This window comes from Callorhinus ursinus, unplaced genomic scaffold, assembly GCF_003265705.2.
Source record: "Callorhinus ursinus isolate GAN/ISIS: 27379988/994484 unplaced genomic scaffold, GSC_fseal_2.0 scaffold82, whole genome shotgun sequence".
Lineage (NCBI taxonomy): Eukaryota > Metazoa > Chordata > Mammalia > Carnivora > Otariidae > Callorhinus > Callorhinus ursinus.
The window spans coordinates 1,526,024-1,541,521 of record NW_027397144.1 but is presented as its reverse complement, the minus strand read 5'-3'; the positions used below and the strand labels follow the sequence as shown (position 1 = coordinate 1,541,521).

At 56.8% G+C, this 15,498-nt stretch overlaps 1 protein-coding gene across 9 annotated transcripts in view; it reads left to right on the top strand.

Moving 5' to 3' along the window:
• Positions 1-393: 393 nt before the first annotated feature.
• The window catches only part of DOCK6 (dedicator of cytokinesis 6), a 41,403-nt gene continuing 26,298 nt past the window's right edge, over positions 394-15,498 (top strand). For all 9 annotated transcript variants that reach the window (XR_012376731.1, XM_073887750.1, XM_073887748.1 and 6 more), the window contains exons 1-14: positions 394-519; positions 7,303-7,390; positions 7,998-8,173; positions 8,439-8,507; positions 8,721-8,850; positions 9,696-9,908; positions 11,441-11,526; positions 12,843-12,909; positions 13,011-13,160; positions 14,040-14,120; positions 14,237-14,390; positions 14,553-14,680; positions 14,791-14,884; positions 15,297-15,459. Coding sequence is in view for 8 of the 9 variants with exons in the window: in XM_073887750.1 (XP_073743851.1) it covers positions 476-519; positions 7,303-7,390; positions 7,998-8,173; positions 8,439-8,507; positions 8,721-8,850; positions 9,696-9,908; positions 11,441-11,526; positions 12,843-12,909; positions 13,011-13,160; positions 14,040-14,120; positions 14,237-14,390; positions 14,553-14,680; positions 14,791-14,884; positions 15,297-15,459 (1,643 nt within the window). In the remaining variant the exon portion in view is untranslated. The remainder of the gene's footprint in view (positions 520-7,302; positions 7,391-7,997; positions 8,174-8,438; positions 8,508-8,720; positions 8,851-9,695; positions 9,909-11,440; positions 11,527-12,842; positions 12,910-13,010; positions 13,161-14,039; positions 14,121-14,236; positions 14,391-14,552; positions 14,681-14,790; positions 14,885-15,296; positions 15,460-15,498) is intronic.

Below are 15,498 nucleotides of genomic sequence, written 5' to 3'. Positions count from 1 at the left end.
CCCCTGTGATCACTCAGGCCTGGGCAAACGTCTGAGCGCCTCCGTGCCTCAGTCTACGCATCTGTAAAATGGGGAAGAGATCGTTCCTTCTGCACCTGTGAATTGCAGGGCCATGCTTCATAAACGCTTGAGATTATACTTATTAGGGATTATTGTGCGGATTAATCAGAGGGCAGAAAGAGCATCCCTCGGAGTCTGATACCCCCAGCTTCGGTCCCGGCGCCTCTCCTCTCCTGCCCCCTTCAGAGCCTCAGTTTCCCCACCCCAGACCCGAGGGGCGCGCGGAGGCGGCCAGGGGCCCCAGCGCCCCTCCGGCCGGCAGGGGCAGCACGGAGCCGCCCCGCACACCCGGAAGGGCCCCGCCTCCGGCCCCGGCCCCGCCCAGCCCGGGCAGCCCAGAACCGGGAGGCGGTGGCGGCGGCGATCACGGCGGGGACGGTGCGCGCGGCGGCAGCGGCGGGAGGCGCGCGGCGCCATGGCGGCCGCCGAGCGGCGCGCCTTCGCGCACAAGATCAACAGGTAGCGCGGCCGCCGGGCCCCTCCCGGGCCGCCCGCACGTGTCCGAGCCCCGCCCCGGGGCGGCCCGGCCCTCCCCGGCCCCGGCGTCCCCGATTCAAGCCCCTTCCGCCCGGGCCGGCTCCGGCCCGCTTCCTCCGGCGGGGACCGGGGGCGGCGGGAGGCGGGGAGGGCGGCCGGGGTCCCCGCTGGGGCCGCGGCGGGGCTGCGAGTGCGACGGCGGCTGAGCCGAGGTCCGCCCTGGGCGCCGGGGGGTGGGGTGGGGGGGACGCGTGGGGGCGTGTCCGGGGGCCTTCCTGGAGGCGGCGGCGCAGGGAGAGCGGGGACCGGGCGCCCTCCGCGTCCCTCGCCATCCCCCGGTCCTTCCCGGGTCCCCGAGCCCGAGGGCGTGGGAGCGGGAGGGGCCTTCGCGACCCACCCTCTTTCCTGGCGCGGGGCTGGGATGCTCCTGGAACCGGGATTTGGGAACAGGGATGGTGCTCTTGGAGGCCTTTGAGGCCCCTCGGGAAGTTTCCCGTGCTGTTCCCCCACTGCCAGGGTCCCGTGCCCAGCTGTCTGGGGAGCAGGAGACAGCTGTGGATGCCCTCCCCACCCCCCAGCCCTGCTTCAGGCTCTCCCAGCGGCGACTGGACGCGCTGGAGATGGATGGGTGATTGAATGGAGGGAGTGGGGGCTGGGGACCCAACCAGCTGGTGGGCAGACGGGGGAGGGGACAGGCGCCAGGCGGCTGGGGGATCCATTTCCGTGGCCACTGGAGATGGTAAGAGACTCAGCCCGGTTGGGAGAGGTCAGACTAGGGCTGAAGAGCCTCAGCCCCCTCTTTGCCTCCCTGGCCAGTCAGAGTCTGCCCAGGGGTCCTTTCTACAGGGAACGTGTGCTGGCCATGCCCAAGTGAAAGAGCGCCCTGTGGGTCCAGCGCTGGCCTGATGGAGACACAAGAAAAGGTCCCACCCTTGGTGGCAGATACAATGGGATAGACAGAGCAGTAGCACAATAAAGTAGATGATGTATTCATGATAAGTGCCAGTAGTGCCAGTGCTATGGGGACACACAAGGCAGGGAAAGGAGATGGGGACGATGGGGGCCATTTTAGATATGAGAAGCACATCAGGAAGGTCGGGATGATAAGGTGACACTTGAGCAAAGTTCTGAAGGAGGTGAAGGAGGCATCCATGCCCATATGTGGGGGAAAAGCAATCCAAACACAGGGAAAGGCAAGTGCAAAGGCCCTGAGGCAGGAGGAAGCGTAGTGTATTTACAGGTCATCTGAGGAGGCCAGCCAGTCTGGAGCAGAGTGAGGAAGGGGACAGTGGGAGCAGATCGTGCGGGGTCTTGTGGGTTGTGGGGAGGACCTTAACTTGTATCCTGTGAGGTGGGAGCCATGAAGAGTTCTGAACATACGGATGTGACCATGCGTCTGGAGCATAGTGGTCAGGCAATTTTTATGTTCTGTTATCTTTATGTTCCCGAATTGCCTCTCTGTCTTGGACCTTTGGCTTCTCTGAACGCGTTTCTTTGCCACTCGGTCTCTGTGTTCTTGGGTCCTGGCTTCCACTCCAGTAAAAAAGAGAGGTCCTGGGTCCTGCCCTGGGGAACGGATGCTACAGAGCCCAGGGTAAGAAGAGCAGAGAATGATCCTGGGGCCCCAGTGAACCACAAGCAAAAGGCTCAAGTCTTCTAGCCATCCTCTGCCAGGGCCTCCAGAGCAGCCTAGTAGACACCCAGGTGTCTACATGCTCAGATCTGGGCCTATATTCATCTATTCATTCAGTCATTCATTCCACAATGCCATATTGACCCAAAAGTTAAACAGTCCCCCAGTTTCCTAATAAACAGATTCTTTAAAAGAAACAAAGATTTGGGGGGACAACTTAAAACTACAAACTTTTTTTTAAAAGATTTTATTTATTTATTTATTTGAGAGAGAGAATGAGAGATAGAGAGCACGAGAGGGAAGAGGGTCAGAGGGAGAAGCAGACTCCCCGCTGAGCAGGGAGCCCAATGTGGGACTCGATCCCGGGACTCCAGGATCATGACCTGAGCCGAAGGCAGTCGCCCAACCAACTGAGCCACCCAGGTGTCCTAAAACTACAAACTCTTATAAAAGTAAATAACATGGACAAACATTACTGTATGCAATATAACTTGTTCATTTTTTCACTTACACTGTTTAAAATAAAACACAGTATGGAATGGTGATAATGGCCAGTGCCTATAATATGTTTATGGCTGGCTGGTCCCCAGCGGGAATGCCATTTGTCACCAGAGCCCGGTGACATAGGTATAACCATAGAAAGCCGGACTCACAGTGGTTAGGTCACTGTCGAGTGTCTCTTGTGGGGAAGTGAGCCCAGGAGTGTGTGGCCCCAGACTTCAGAACCATCTCAGAAACCGTGTCTCTTTCTGCCCGCACATATCCCCCATTCTTCCAGGTATCTGATAGCGGCATCTTCATTCGGCCCCCCAGCTGTCTCCTGCGGGGCAGGTGGCATTTCTCACTCAAGGAAATAGTGATTTCGTTGGAGGCGTGGGAGGGCAAAGAGACATGTATTGACCAAATTCCAAAGGTGCCTCTGGGATTTCAAGGAAATGTCTCCCTCCCACCCCTGTCCCCAAATACAGCTGCAAACGTGAGCACACACACGTATTATTATTTTCTACCTTTAAAAAAATGGTGACATCTGACATGCATCTAGAAAAATGCAAAGTTTAAATAGTAGTTAATTATAGAACCAACGCCAGGGGTGCGCCTGGCCGCCTCAGTCAGTGGAGCATGGGACTCTTGATCTCGGGGTCATGGGTTCGAGCCCCACATTGGGGGTAGAGATTACTTTTTAAAAAATTAAAAAGCAGGGGTATCCAGGTGGCTCAGCCGGTTAAGTGTCTGCCTTCCACTCAGGTCATGATCCGGGGGTCCTGGGATCAAGCCCGGCATCGGCATCGGGCTCCCTGCTCAGTGGGGAGTCTGTTTCTCCCTCTCCCTCTGCCCCTCGCCCTCCCCCTGCTCTTGCGCGCTCTCTCTCTTGCTCTTATGTGCGCTCTCTCTGTCTCAAATAAATAAATAAAATCCTAAAAAAAATGAAAACACAAAACAACAAGACAATAAATACCAGGGGAAAAAGTCACTGGGGTTAAAGGCAGAGATGAAGGCAGTCTGTATCTCCTGGGCCACCCGACCTAGCCGCCCCTCCTGATCTGCACCCAGTTCCGTCCCCCAGGGAACTGCCCTGCTGATGGCAGCTGCCCTCACTTCCTCACTTGCGTTATGGTTTCTCCAGCCGGGCTGGTTCCCTGTGTGCCACGGGTTACTTTTGCCTGCTTAGAACATCTTATTGACGGAATCACGTGGGGTGTCGAGGCTTGTGTGCCCAGAGTCTCTCACCTGACATAATGTCAGGAGGAGGAGGGCTCGTCTATGCTGTCGCCTGTGGGCGGGTGCATCCTTTTTCATTGCTGCATACTATTCCTCCCGCCCACGTGCAGTCTCTGTCTTCGGTCAAAAAACCTGTGTGTCTTTTCACTTTGGGGTTGTCATTACCGGGGCTGCCGTGAACATTCTCAGCCTCCTGAGTGTCTACACCTCTGCGTGGAATTGCTGGATTGGCTTATCTTCAACTTTGCTTGATCGTTGCAGATGGTTGTCTAAAGGGGTTCCCCCAGCAGCAGATGAGAGTTCCTGTCGCTGGCAGGCAGATCATTTGTCTTTAAAATGTTCTGCCAGTCCAGGAGGGCTGGGGTGGGGTATGAAGAGGAATCTCTTTATGGTTTTATATGCGTTCATAGCCTTCCCTCACTTTTTTACCCAAGTGGGGGCACAGAGCGTCAGAGGCTTATGCCATTCTCGTTTCTGGTTTTATAGTCCTCCCCTGTGGGGATAGATTTCTGTTAATCCGACCAGCCCTGGGGTGAGGTCCACAGTCTCACATGAATTCCCACTGATGCCACTGCTTCATCTTTCCCCTCTGAGTGTCTCTGTGGCATCATGTAGGATTGTTGACTTTCACCTTAGGAGGATTTGTCTCAGCAGTAGCTGTAACCCACCACCTGGTCTTTGCAGTTTCTCTCATTGCAATCCTGAGGTCACTTCCTGAGGAAAACCAGTATATTCAGCTCAACATTTTGCCTCCTTTTAAAAGATGTGCTCTGTGGGGGTGTCTGAAGCAGATCGGATGTGGGCATGAGAAAGAGAGAGGAATTGGGGATGACTCCCAGGCGTGGGTCCTGAGCATCCCCAGAGCTGCCCTTAGGGAGGCAGGGAGGATGGCAGGAGGGCAGGTTATGGTCAGGCTGCATGCCTGCAAGACCCCACGTGGGCATGCAAAGGAGGCAGGTGCCACACAGGATGGACCCAAGGATTGTCCTTGTTTGGGTGGTCCTGAAACCTGGAGGCTGGATGGGACCACTGTGGGGGGGGGGGCGGTGAGCGTGGACATGGGAGAGGCAGGTTTTGGAGCCCCTGTTTTTGGCCCTGTTCCCCATCATGGGCAACGTGGAACACCACGTGCTGGGGGGGCACAGACTCTGACTTCTGGCCCAAAGGGATTTGATTCTTGGCACCTACCACACTCGGCTCTCTAACCCCAGATGCCTCCCGACCCGCCATTTTCCGAGACTCACTCCTCTTCTGGCCCAGCATGAAAAGCAAGGCCAGAAATTCCAGTTTCCCAGGATCCTTTTAAGGCAACTTAGTGACAGCAAGCCTTAATTGAGCACTTACTGTGTGCCGAGCCTTATACTCAGAACAGTTCGATAAGGTGTGGGTACTGTATTGAGCCCAGAGGTCCAGAGAGGGGATGATGCTCATCCATGCTTGCCCAGGCCCAAGTGCAGAGCCCTGTGACACAGGAAAGTGGCTCCCATGGCCACAGTGTTGAGGACCTGGCCTTTTCCCACTCAGGGGCCATCTCTCCAAGGCCAAAGACAAAATGAAGTGGGAGTCCTGGCCATCCCTCCTCCCCTCTCCCTGCTCTGTTGGTGCCCTGGTCCCGGCATTTTCATAAATCATCCCCCAAGACCCTGTGTGCCCAGGCTCCCAGAGGAGGTGGCCCCGACTTTGGGAATTTGAGGACAAATAGCTCATTTGGAACACCCTTTGGATTTCCTAGAAGATCCTCCATCAGCTCCCTCCACACCCCCAAACAATAGAAGCAAGACTCTGGGACAGTTGAGAGAGAAAGTAAATAGAATACAGAGGCAGGAGTGAGGCTGAGGTCTCAACTGGAGGCCCCCATGATGGGCCAGGGTCATGGTCAAGTTTTGTTTGACCTATACGGATTTGAATTCAGAGGCTTCCAGATGACCCCCGTTGGCCCCAGTCTCCCCCACCCCCACCTGTCTTCCCTGAGCCCACTGCACACATTCATCTCATCGGTGGTCCATGGTTTGTGATCAGCATAGTACTTCTGGGGGGGGTTACAACTTTTCATTATGAAAACTTCCAAGCACAAAAGTGGAAAATGGGAGTGAGGCCCAAATACCCAGGCAATTGCCTTCTCAATTTTAAGAGGGATTGAGGCCCAGAGGCTCCTGGGTGGCTCAGTTGTTAAGCGTCAGCCTTTAGCTCAGGTCATGATCTCAGGGTCCTGGGATCGAGCCCCGCATCGGGCTCCCTGCTCAGCAGGGAGTCTGCTTCTCCCTCTCCCGCTCCCCCTGCTTGTGTTCCCTCTCTTGCTGTGTCTCTCTTTGTCAAATAAATAAAATCTTAAAAATAATAATAATAATAATAATAAATTTTTAAAAAAGAGAGATTGAGGCCCAGAAAGGGTATCCCATCTGCCCAAAGCCACACAGCTAAAATCTCTGGGGCTTCTCCTAACTCACGGTGGATTTAGGGAAGTTGGACCAGGAGGGAAATGGGGAGGGATCCATTCCCCTCAAGAAAAATTTATTGAGTACCTACTGTGTGGGGGGCTGGTGCTGGGGCCTCCATGGGGACCACACAGCCCTATTCCTGCCTTCATAGAGACCCTGGGAAGCAGGAGTCTCCATGCTTGGAGCACAGAGCCCAGCCACAGGGTCTTTGCACTTGCTGTACCCTTTGCCTGGAATCCTCTTCCTCGGATAACTGTGCAGCTCTCTCTCCTTCCCCTCCTTCCAAGCTCAGCTGAAGGAATTGAGTGCCTGGGGGTACCAAGTCCCAGATTCCTGTGCTGGCCCCCTCCCCTGTGGGTCTTGCCCCTTCACCCTCCTCCTCCCTGACTTGGAAGGCCAGCACAGGTGCAGGTGGCCCAGGAAGGCCATAGCCCAGATCTTGGTTACTGGGTGTGCTCTGTGAGTCATGCTGGTCTCTTAACACACGCTCAGATGGGTGAACTGAGGCTCAGAGGCAGGAGTAACTTGTCCAAAGCCCCATAGCAAGGATGGGACAGGGTGGGCGGAGGTCCCCCAGATGAGGAAGCCAAGGCCGGGAACCAGGGGGCTGGCCAGCCAGGACTCACACCCATTGCTGGGCATCAGGGATAAAGAAGGATCTGTGACCCTCATGCCCTGCCGGGAGCAAATCCTTCCATCTGTGCATGACTGGCGGGGGGTGGGGGTGGTGTTGGAAGGGCCCCAGGCCCAGCTTGGGGGGGTCCTGGGGCCTCTGTATCAACCACAACCCTGGGGCCCTGAGGCTGAAATCTACAGATTCTGAAGCCTAGGATCTCCTGGTCCGTGGCCTGGGTTTTCCCTTCCACAGCCTGGATTTTCCTCTCAGAGAATGAATTTATTGGCCTGAAGTGGAGTTCCCAGGGCCACATTGCCCAGGTTGTCATGTCCTCAGCGGCCCCTTCCCTGCCTCTGCAGGACAGTGGCTGCGGAGGTGCGGAAGCAGGTGTCCCGGGAGCGCAGTGGCTCTCCCCACTCCAGCAGGCGCAGCAGCAGCTTTCTGGGGGTATGTGTTTGGGAGGTACTCCCCTCCAGGACCCTGCTCTCTAGCAGATGTGGGGTTCCCCTCTGCCCGGGCCTGGTCCCACCCACCCCTCCCTCCCACTAGTGCCCTGTCCTGGGTGGGGCTGTCCCCACTCCTCTTTCCCTGTGGGTGGGGAGGGTAGTCCCCTCTCTGCAGCTGCTGAGGGGTTTGGGGGGGCAGCGCTGTGGGTGGTCAGCCTGATGCCGCCCCGCCTCCTGCTGCCGGGACCACCCAGATTGGGGGGGGGGATGGGAGGTACTTCCAGCTGCAGCGGAGAGGGAGTGGGACCTGAGGAATTGTCTTTCTCTTTCTTTGCTGCAGCCAGCTTGCCTTTCCTTCCAGCATAACCCTGCCCCTCCAGGCACAGGGGTGTGATTTCCTGCCTGGAAAGAGGGGCGGGGCAGGCCATGCTGGGATGGGGGTAGAGAGTCTGAGGTCACTGTCCTCCCTGGCTTCTCCCAGCTCCAGCACCCTCCATGGCTCCCACTGCCCTCTTACTTGAGCCCAAGCCCGCGCCCCTCCCCCCCGCCCCCCCCTCCCGCTTCCTCAGCCCCAGGGCAGGGCCCACAGCCACCTTGCTCCAACCCAGGTCCCACTGACTGAAGTCATTGAGCCCCTGGACTTCGAGGATGTACTCCTGAGCCGGCCACCAGACGCCGAGCCCGGGCCCCTCCGGGACCTGGCTGAGTTTCCAGCCGACGACCTGGAGCTTCTGCTACAGCCCCGGGAATGCCGGACCACAGAGCCCGGGATCCCTGAGGATGGGTGGGTTCAGCCCCACGCCCTCATTGTCTGTAACTCCGGACTGCCTCCGTGCCTGCCCCTCATCCACACCCCCCTTCCATCAGGCTCCCCACAGCCCCAAGTTCAACTCCTGGCTTGGCTGTGTGACCTTGGGCAAGTTACCCTCCCTCTCTGAGCTTCCGTCTCCACATCTCCAAAATGGGCAGAAGGGCAGGCCCTACCTCAGGCCGCTGGACAGATGAACACTGTGCCCTGCCTCTGTTTACCCTGATTTTATTTTGTGCAGAAAGCTGGATGCCCAGGTGAGGGCCGCGGTGGAGATGTATACAGAGGATTGGATCATTGCTCACAGGAGGTGGGTCTGGCTCGGGGGCATCTCCGGGCAGAGGGTCAAGAGGCCAGGTCTGAGCCCATTGGGCCAGTCCTCCTGCTTATCTGCCCACTGTGCTGCAGGGGCAGCTGGACTTCTCTGGTGGATCACAGGGAGGGTGGAAGGCCTGGTAGGCATCACATGGACCTCTGGGTGTGCCTTCATCCCTGCTACCCACCCAGCCCTGCCTCCTCCTAGGTACCAGCATCTGAGTGCGGCATATAGCCCCATCACCACGGAGACGCAGCGAGAACGGCAGAAGGACCTCACCCGCCAGGTCTTTGAGCAGGACACTTCTGGGGATGAGAGGTCCGGCCCAGAGGACTCGGTGAGGGAGCCCTGGGCATGCGTCACCATAGGGGTGTGTGGGCTCTGGCCCCAGCTCTCGGTCACATGTGACGGGAAGAGACCCAAATGACCTTGAACCCAAAAGGAAATGTCAGCCCCATGAGTTAAAAGTTAAGAGTCATGATTATGAACATTTATTAAGTGCTTAGTGTATACTAAAGGCTTTATACTTGTCCTCATCTTTCATCCTGGGAGGCAAGGCCACACCCATTTTGCAGATAAAGAAACTGAGGCATAGCAAGGTGATTAGAGGAGCTTCACTGGCCCACTGGGTCCTGAGCCAGTATTCACCAGGCTCATGCCCACGATAATCCTACCAAGAGTTACTGATATCGCTTCCATTGTTACTATTTTTAGATGTAGATGAGGCTCCTGAGGCCTTTTGAGCTGGGTTCGGGGACACAGGGTCACAGAGCTGAGTGGGGGTTTGAACCAGGGTGGTCTGCCTCTGACCATATAGCTGAGTCCGGGAGGTCGGGCGGGTTACCCTGAGCCAGCGACAGTCCCCTTGGGAACTCTCCCTCCCCTGTTGACGGTGAGCAAGGCCCCAGGGAAGGTTCTCACTGGCCCAGCCCACACATGTCCTTACCTTGACCCCAGGAGGAGCCTCCCCCAACGGTGGTAAAGGAGGGGCACCCTCCCCGGCAGAAAGTTCTAGAAAGAGGCTCAGCAAAGCCTCAAAGTGACCCTTGTAGCGGTGACCCCACCCCCACCCCCTGGGCCTCAGCTTTCCCACCTACGAATTGGGCATGGGAACAGTCTCACGGGAGCGGGATTGAAAGTGCATCCAGCGGGCGCTCCGTGTTTGTGCCTCCTCACCGGCAGGATGACCCCCGGCACTCCTCAGGCTCCCCAGAGGACACCCCGCGGAGCAGCGGTGCCTCCGGCATCTTTGACCTCAGGAACTTGGCAGCTGATTCACTGCTGCCGTGGCTGCTGGAGCGCACAGCCCCTGAGGATGTGGACCGGCGGAACGAGGCCTCGAGGCGGCAGCACCGACCCCGCGCCCTGCTGGCGCTCTACCCGGCACCTGATGAGGTGGGAGCCCCCAAACCCGCCGCAGCCCTGAGGCCCACACCCAGGCACCCGACCCTATATGGTATCCCACCAACACTCGCTCGCGGCCTACTATACACCCTGGGGTTTTTTGTTTCGTTTTTGTTTTGGGGGGGTTTAAAAAAATATTTATTAGAGAGAGAGAAAGAGAGAGAGAGAGACAGTGCGGGCATAGAGGGGAGGGGCAGAGGAAGAGGGAGAGAGAATCTCGAGCCGACTCCCGCTGAGCGCAGAGTCCATCCCATAACCCGAAATCAAGAGTCAGAGGCTCAACCTACTGAGACACCCAGGTGCCCCTGGACACCCTGTTTTTTTATTCAATTCCTTTTATTGGATGTCAACTACATGCTGTTATATTTATCCCGGCAGCATTTATTGGATACCTACCATATACTCCTATCGTCTTTCAACCAATACTTAATGTATGCTTGTGTATAGTCTTCTCCTTAATTCAAACAGAATTTTTTTTTGCCCCTCCCCAATTCAAACAGAATTTAATCAACTGATATTTATTGAGCACCTCCTGTATATGCCTATATTGACCCAAGCAACATTTGTTGGGCACCTAGTGTATACCCTGTGTTTTTATTCAGTGGCTTTTGTTTTATATATACTCCTACATTTATCCACCCAGCATTTATTGGGCACCTATTATATACTTCTCTATTCAACCGATGTTAATTATATGCCTATTGTATAATCCTTTATATAGCAACTCGTATGTCTTGAGTACTTATGTTAACCCTACCAACTTTGTTTTTAAGTAATGTCTATGCCCAACATGGAGCTTGAGCACACAACTCTGAGATCAAGAATTGAGGGCTCTACCAACTGAGCCAGCCAGGCACCCCTACCCAACCAACTTTTATTGGGAACCTGGTGTATACACCTCTGTTTTCATTCAGCCATTTATTGAGTGCTTACTGTATACTCCTATGTTTATTCAATAAGTACTTACCTGGGGCCTAGTATATATCCCTCTGTATGTCCAGTCAGCATTAATCAAATGTTTTCTGTAGACATCTATGTTTATCTAACCACCTCTTAGTAGGTCCCTACTGTATGCCTCCGTATTTATTTGACCAACATGTATGGCAGGCCTTGGAGGTACAACGTGAACAGGATAGACTCAGTCCCTGCCCTCAGAGTTCACAGTGTAGTGGGGGAGAGACCCTCCTCCCAAGAAATCTCAACCCAGGCCAAGTGGTGCTGTGATGAGTTGCCGGATGTTGGCCCTCACATGGCCCTCTCTGTCCCGGCCATGTGGCCCTTTGCAATCGGGTACGGTGAACACCTGGACGGGGAGTCTGCTCAGGCCTCAGGGGTCAGGGAAGGCTTCCTGGAGGAAGTGCCGGCTCTGGATGAGGAGGGGACAAGGAAGGGCATCCAGGCAGGGGGAATAAAAGGGACTGCAAGAAACTTTAGTCAGGCTGGGGGTAGAGCTGGTCTCAAGCCACGCATTCCAAGCCCTTCTTAAAGGACGTGTCCCAGCTGCCCTCCCTGGCTCTTGGCAGGACGAGGCTGTGGAACGCTGCAGCCGCCCCGAGCCGCCCCGTGAACACTTTGGACAGAGGATCCTGGTCAAGTGTCTGTCACTGAAGTGAGTGTGCTGACCCACCCCCTCCCTTCAGACGTGCGAGGCCCCATGTAGGTTCCGGTGCGCGCACACATGGTGCCCGTTGCCCAAACTGGGCCATGACTGTGTGCAGCCCTGAGACCCATGAGGAGGTCCGAGCACTTTTAGATGGGAAATAAGACTTCCTTTTCTCGTTCTTCAAAGCCACCAGGCCTTAAGCACCAACTATATGCCAGGCTCCGTTCTCAGCCCTTCACATGCATTACCCCTAATCTTGTGGGATAGGCGTGGGTTGGGGGGAAAACCGAGGCACAGAGTGGCAGTCATTGTGCTTGAGATCACATGACTTGTGAGGCCAGAGTCTGGCTCTCGCTCTGCTGGGACCCAGGCTGGCGGGGGCGCTGGAGACCCGGACCTAGCTTCCAGCTGACCGAGGCTCCCTCCACATCGGTCCCTGGGAGCAGCCAGAAGTGCGTGGGAATGAAGCTGAACAGGATGTGGCCTTGGACCTAAGCCCAGCCCTGCCCCTCCCCACCCTGAGTTCCTGCCTGGATGGGGGCAGGAAAGGGAGGTCCTGGTCTGGCCTGAGGCCCAGGTGGGCTGCCTGCCCCAAGCACTAGGGCTGGGAACCAGCTCTATGAGTATCCAGTCATTCAGCAAACATTCATTGAGCACCTACTGTGTACAGGACATGTAACCATGGGATGACCACACAGGGCTCTCTAGGTGGGGGGACATGGTACACCCAAAGGCTGGGAGATGTCTGGAGGGGAGAAAATGAGGCCAAGAGGTGGGCAGGGATGGACCATGCAGGATTTTGTTCTCAGCACACTGGGGAGCCTCAAACTGTAAGTTTTAAGATGCTTCCTTAGACGCGCATGATGAGTGGGAGCCAGCAGGGCACAGTAAGACAGGGAGGTGATTATAGGGACTGTTCAGGGGAGTGAAGATGGGCCTGAGCCCAGGGTGGCAAAGGACACCCCAGAAAGGGGGGACAGGGAAGCCCAGGAGTTGAGAACTTCAAGATGGGGGGCATTGTTGTGCCAAAAGCTTCCTCTGTATCAACTGAACAAGGGCCGTAGTTTCAGGGGAAGGGCTCTGCGTGAGTTACGGGGCCGGGGTTGGGGGGAGGATCTCAGTGGCTCAGTTTCCCCTTTTGCAAAATGGGACAGGCTTTTCCTACATGCCCTTAAGTAGCGATTCTTGATGGACCAATGGAAATTAGTCCCCACCAGCACCATAATGCACCAAGTCTGGGCTGGGTCTCAAGCGGGAGTGGGGTGTGTGGGTGGTGGGAGTGTTAGGGACAGCCTCTGCCAGAGTCTTCCCATTCACTGTAGGTTTGAGATCGAAATTGAGCCCATCTTTGGCATCTTGGCCCTGTATGATGTGCGGGAGAAAAAGAAGGTAGGAGCCTCTTTCTTCCCTTTCCTGCCCCAACCTTCATCCTTGTTGCAGGGCAGTGGGCTTCCTGGAGGTGGTGGCCCAGCTGCCTTTCATGTCCCCAGATCTCAGAAAACTTCTACTTTGACCTGAACTCGGACTCCATGAAGGGGCTGCTGCGGGCCCATGGCACCCACCCCGCCATCTCCACCCTGGCCCGCTCCGCCATCTTCTCCGTGACCTACCCTTCACCTGACATCTTCCTGGTCATCAAGGTGCCTGCTGGGGCTGGGTCAGGGGGTGATAATGGTAAATGCCGGAGGGTGGTCCCTGCTTTCATGGAAGAGGATGGCCAGGTCACCAAGAAGGGTGATCAAGTCTCTTGTGGGGGAAGCACAGGCAGCTGGGTAGCCCAGAGGAGGCTCCTGACCCAACCCAGGTGGGGAGAAATCACGGAGGGCTTCTGTGGAGAGGTGACTGCTAAGCCAAGACCCGTGAGTGGGCGGCCTGACACGTGCAGATGGACATTTAGGATGTTTTTTAAGTTGAGAGTTTTTCGGTTTATTAGGGGAGAAAGACCTAGTTGGCACATTTGTGTGAGATTTTCTGTTTCTAGGAGTGGGCTCAAATTTCCTTTGCCAAGACGTTCAGTTAGGTTTTACGCTAATGACACTAATTGAGCACCTACAGGCAGGCACTGCTCATGGTCAGTCAGACTACACGGGGATTCCCACCTTTAACCTCACAGCAGCCTCAGGGGGTGGGGGTTGCTGTGGCCTCCATTTTACGGTTGGGGAAACTGAGGTACAGAATGGGTTAGGGACCTATTTAGGCTCCCACAGCCCCCAAGTGGTCAGGATTGGCATCCGGCCATGCTTGGAGTGGTCTCTTTGTATATTAACAAAAATATCAATGTAGAGAAAATATGGAGACTTGGGTTTGGAGTGGGTTCAAAGGATTGGGGAGAGGGCAGCTGACCGGGCACGCCAACTGCTAGTGCTCAATCCGGAGGGCAGTGGGAGCCATGGGAGGTGTTGGAGCGAGAGCCCTAGCTGGATGGAGTGTCTGAGGGCCTACGAGGGCGCCCAGCGATTGGAAATGGGGTGGGAGGTTGGGGTCCGGACAGGGCCTCACTGGCCCTGCCTGCCCCTCAGCTGGAGAAAGTATTGCAGCAGGGGGACATCAGCGAGTGCTGCGAGCCCTACATGGTGATGAAGGAGGTGGACACGGCCAAGGTAAGCCTGTGGAGGCCGAGCGGGGTGGTGAAGGGGTCACCGGGCAGGGCAGGTCCTGGATTCAGTAGGCCTGGGGCACTGAGCTTGTGGGGTGTGTTGGGGGGGTCTCCCCACAGAACAAAGAGAAGCTGGAGAAGCTGCGCCTGGCGGCCGAGCAGTTCTGCACCCGCCTGGGCCGCTACCGCATGCCCTTCGCCTGGACCGCGGTCCACCTGGCCAACATCGTGAGCAGCGCGGGGCAGTCGGACCGCGACTCGGACTCCGAGGGCGGTGAGGAGGCGGGGCTGCCTGGCCAGGGGCGGGGCTACTGGGAGGGGAAGGGGCGCCCTCTGCTGGCCAGACTTGGTACAAGGTCGAGTCTGCGTGTCTCTCTGGCCCTCCCCGCCTCCCTTTCATCTCTGCCCCCTCCATCTCCATCACTGCCTCCCCTAGAGCGGCGACCTGTCTGGACTGACCGCCGCCGGCGCGGGCCCCAGGATCGGACAAGTAGTGGGGATGACACCTGCAGCTTCTCTGGATTCCGCCCAGCCACACTAACTGTCACCAACTTCTTTAAGCAGGTGCCATGGCCGTGGGGCTGGGGGAGGGTTTCCCAGGGACAGGCCCCCGTTACCCCGCTGTGGGCGCACGGGCCCCAGGGACCCAGTTTACGTGGGCATGTCCCGTGCAGGAGGCCGAGCGGCTCAGTGATGAGGACCTCTTCAAGTTCCTGGCTGACATGCGGCGCCCGTCTTCTGTCCTGCGGCGCCTGCGGCCTGTGACTGGTGCGTGGTGCACCCCGTAAATAAGAGCTGGCACTTCCATGTAGTCACTCAGCAAACCCACACTGAGCACCTGCTCTGCCAGGCCCCGGGGACCCACGGGGGACCGGATGCACAAATCCCTGACGTCAGGGGCTGGATCTTTAATGGGCATCATAGACAAGAAACATAGTAAGAGGGATAGTGGGTCAAATGGGGGACATGGTGGCAGTGGGGACATGGGTCCTGAGGGTAGAGCTGATCAAATGTGGAGGCAAGGTACAGCAATCGAGGGTGACTTCTGGCCTTAGCACCTGAAGGACAGCCACTAGAGGGCATCATGGAAAAGTCAGAGCCCCAGCCCTGAAGCCCGGAGAGGGTGGGGCTGGGGGTGGGAGGCTCCTGGGCAGGTGCAAACGCACTCCTCTCTCCCCAGCCCAGCTCAAGATCGACATTTCCCCGGCCCCTGAGAACCCACACTTCTGCCTCTCCCCGGAGCTGCTTCATGTCAAGCCCTACCCAGACCCCAGGGGCCGGCCCACCAAGGAGATCCTGGAGTTCCCTGCCCGTGAGGTCTATGCCCCCCACACCAGCTACAGGTACAGCCCCCAGGGCCCAGCTGGGCACTTGAATGGGGG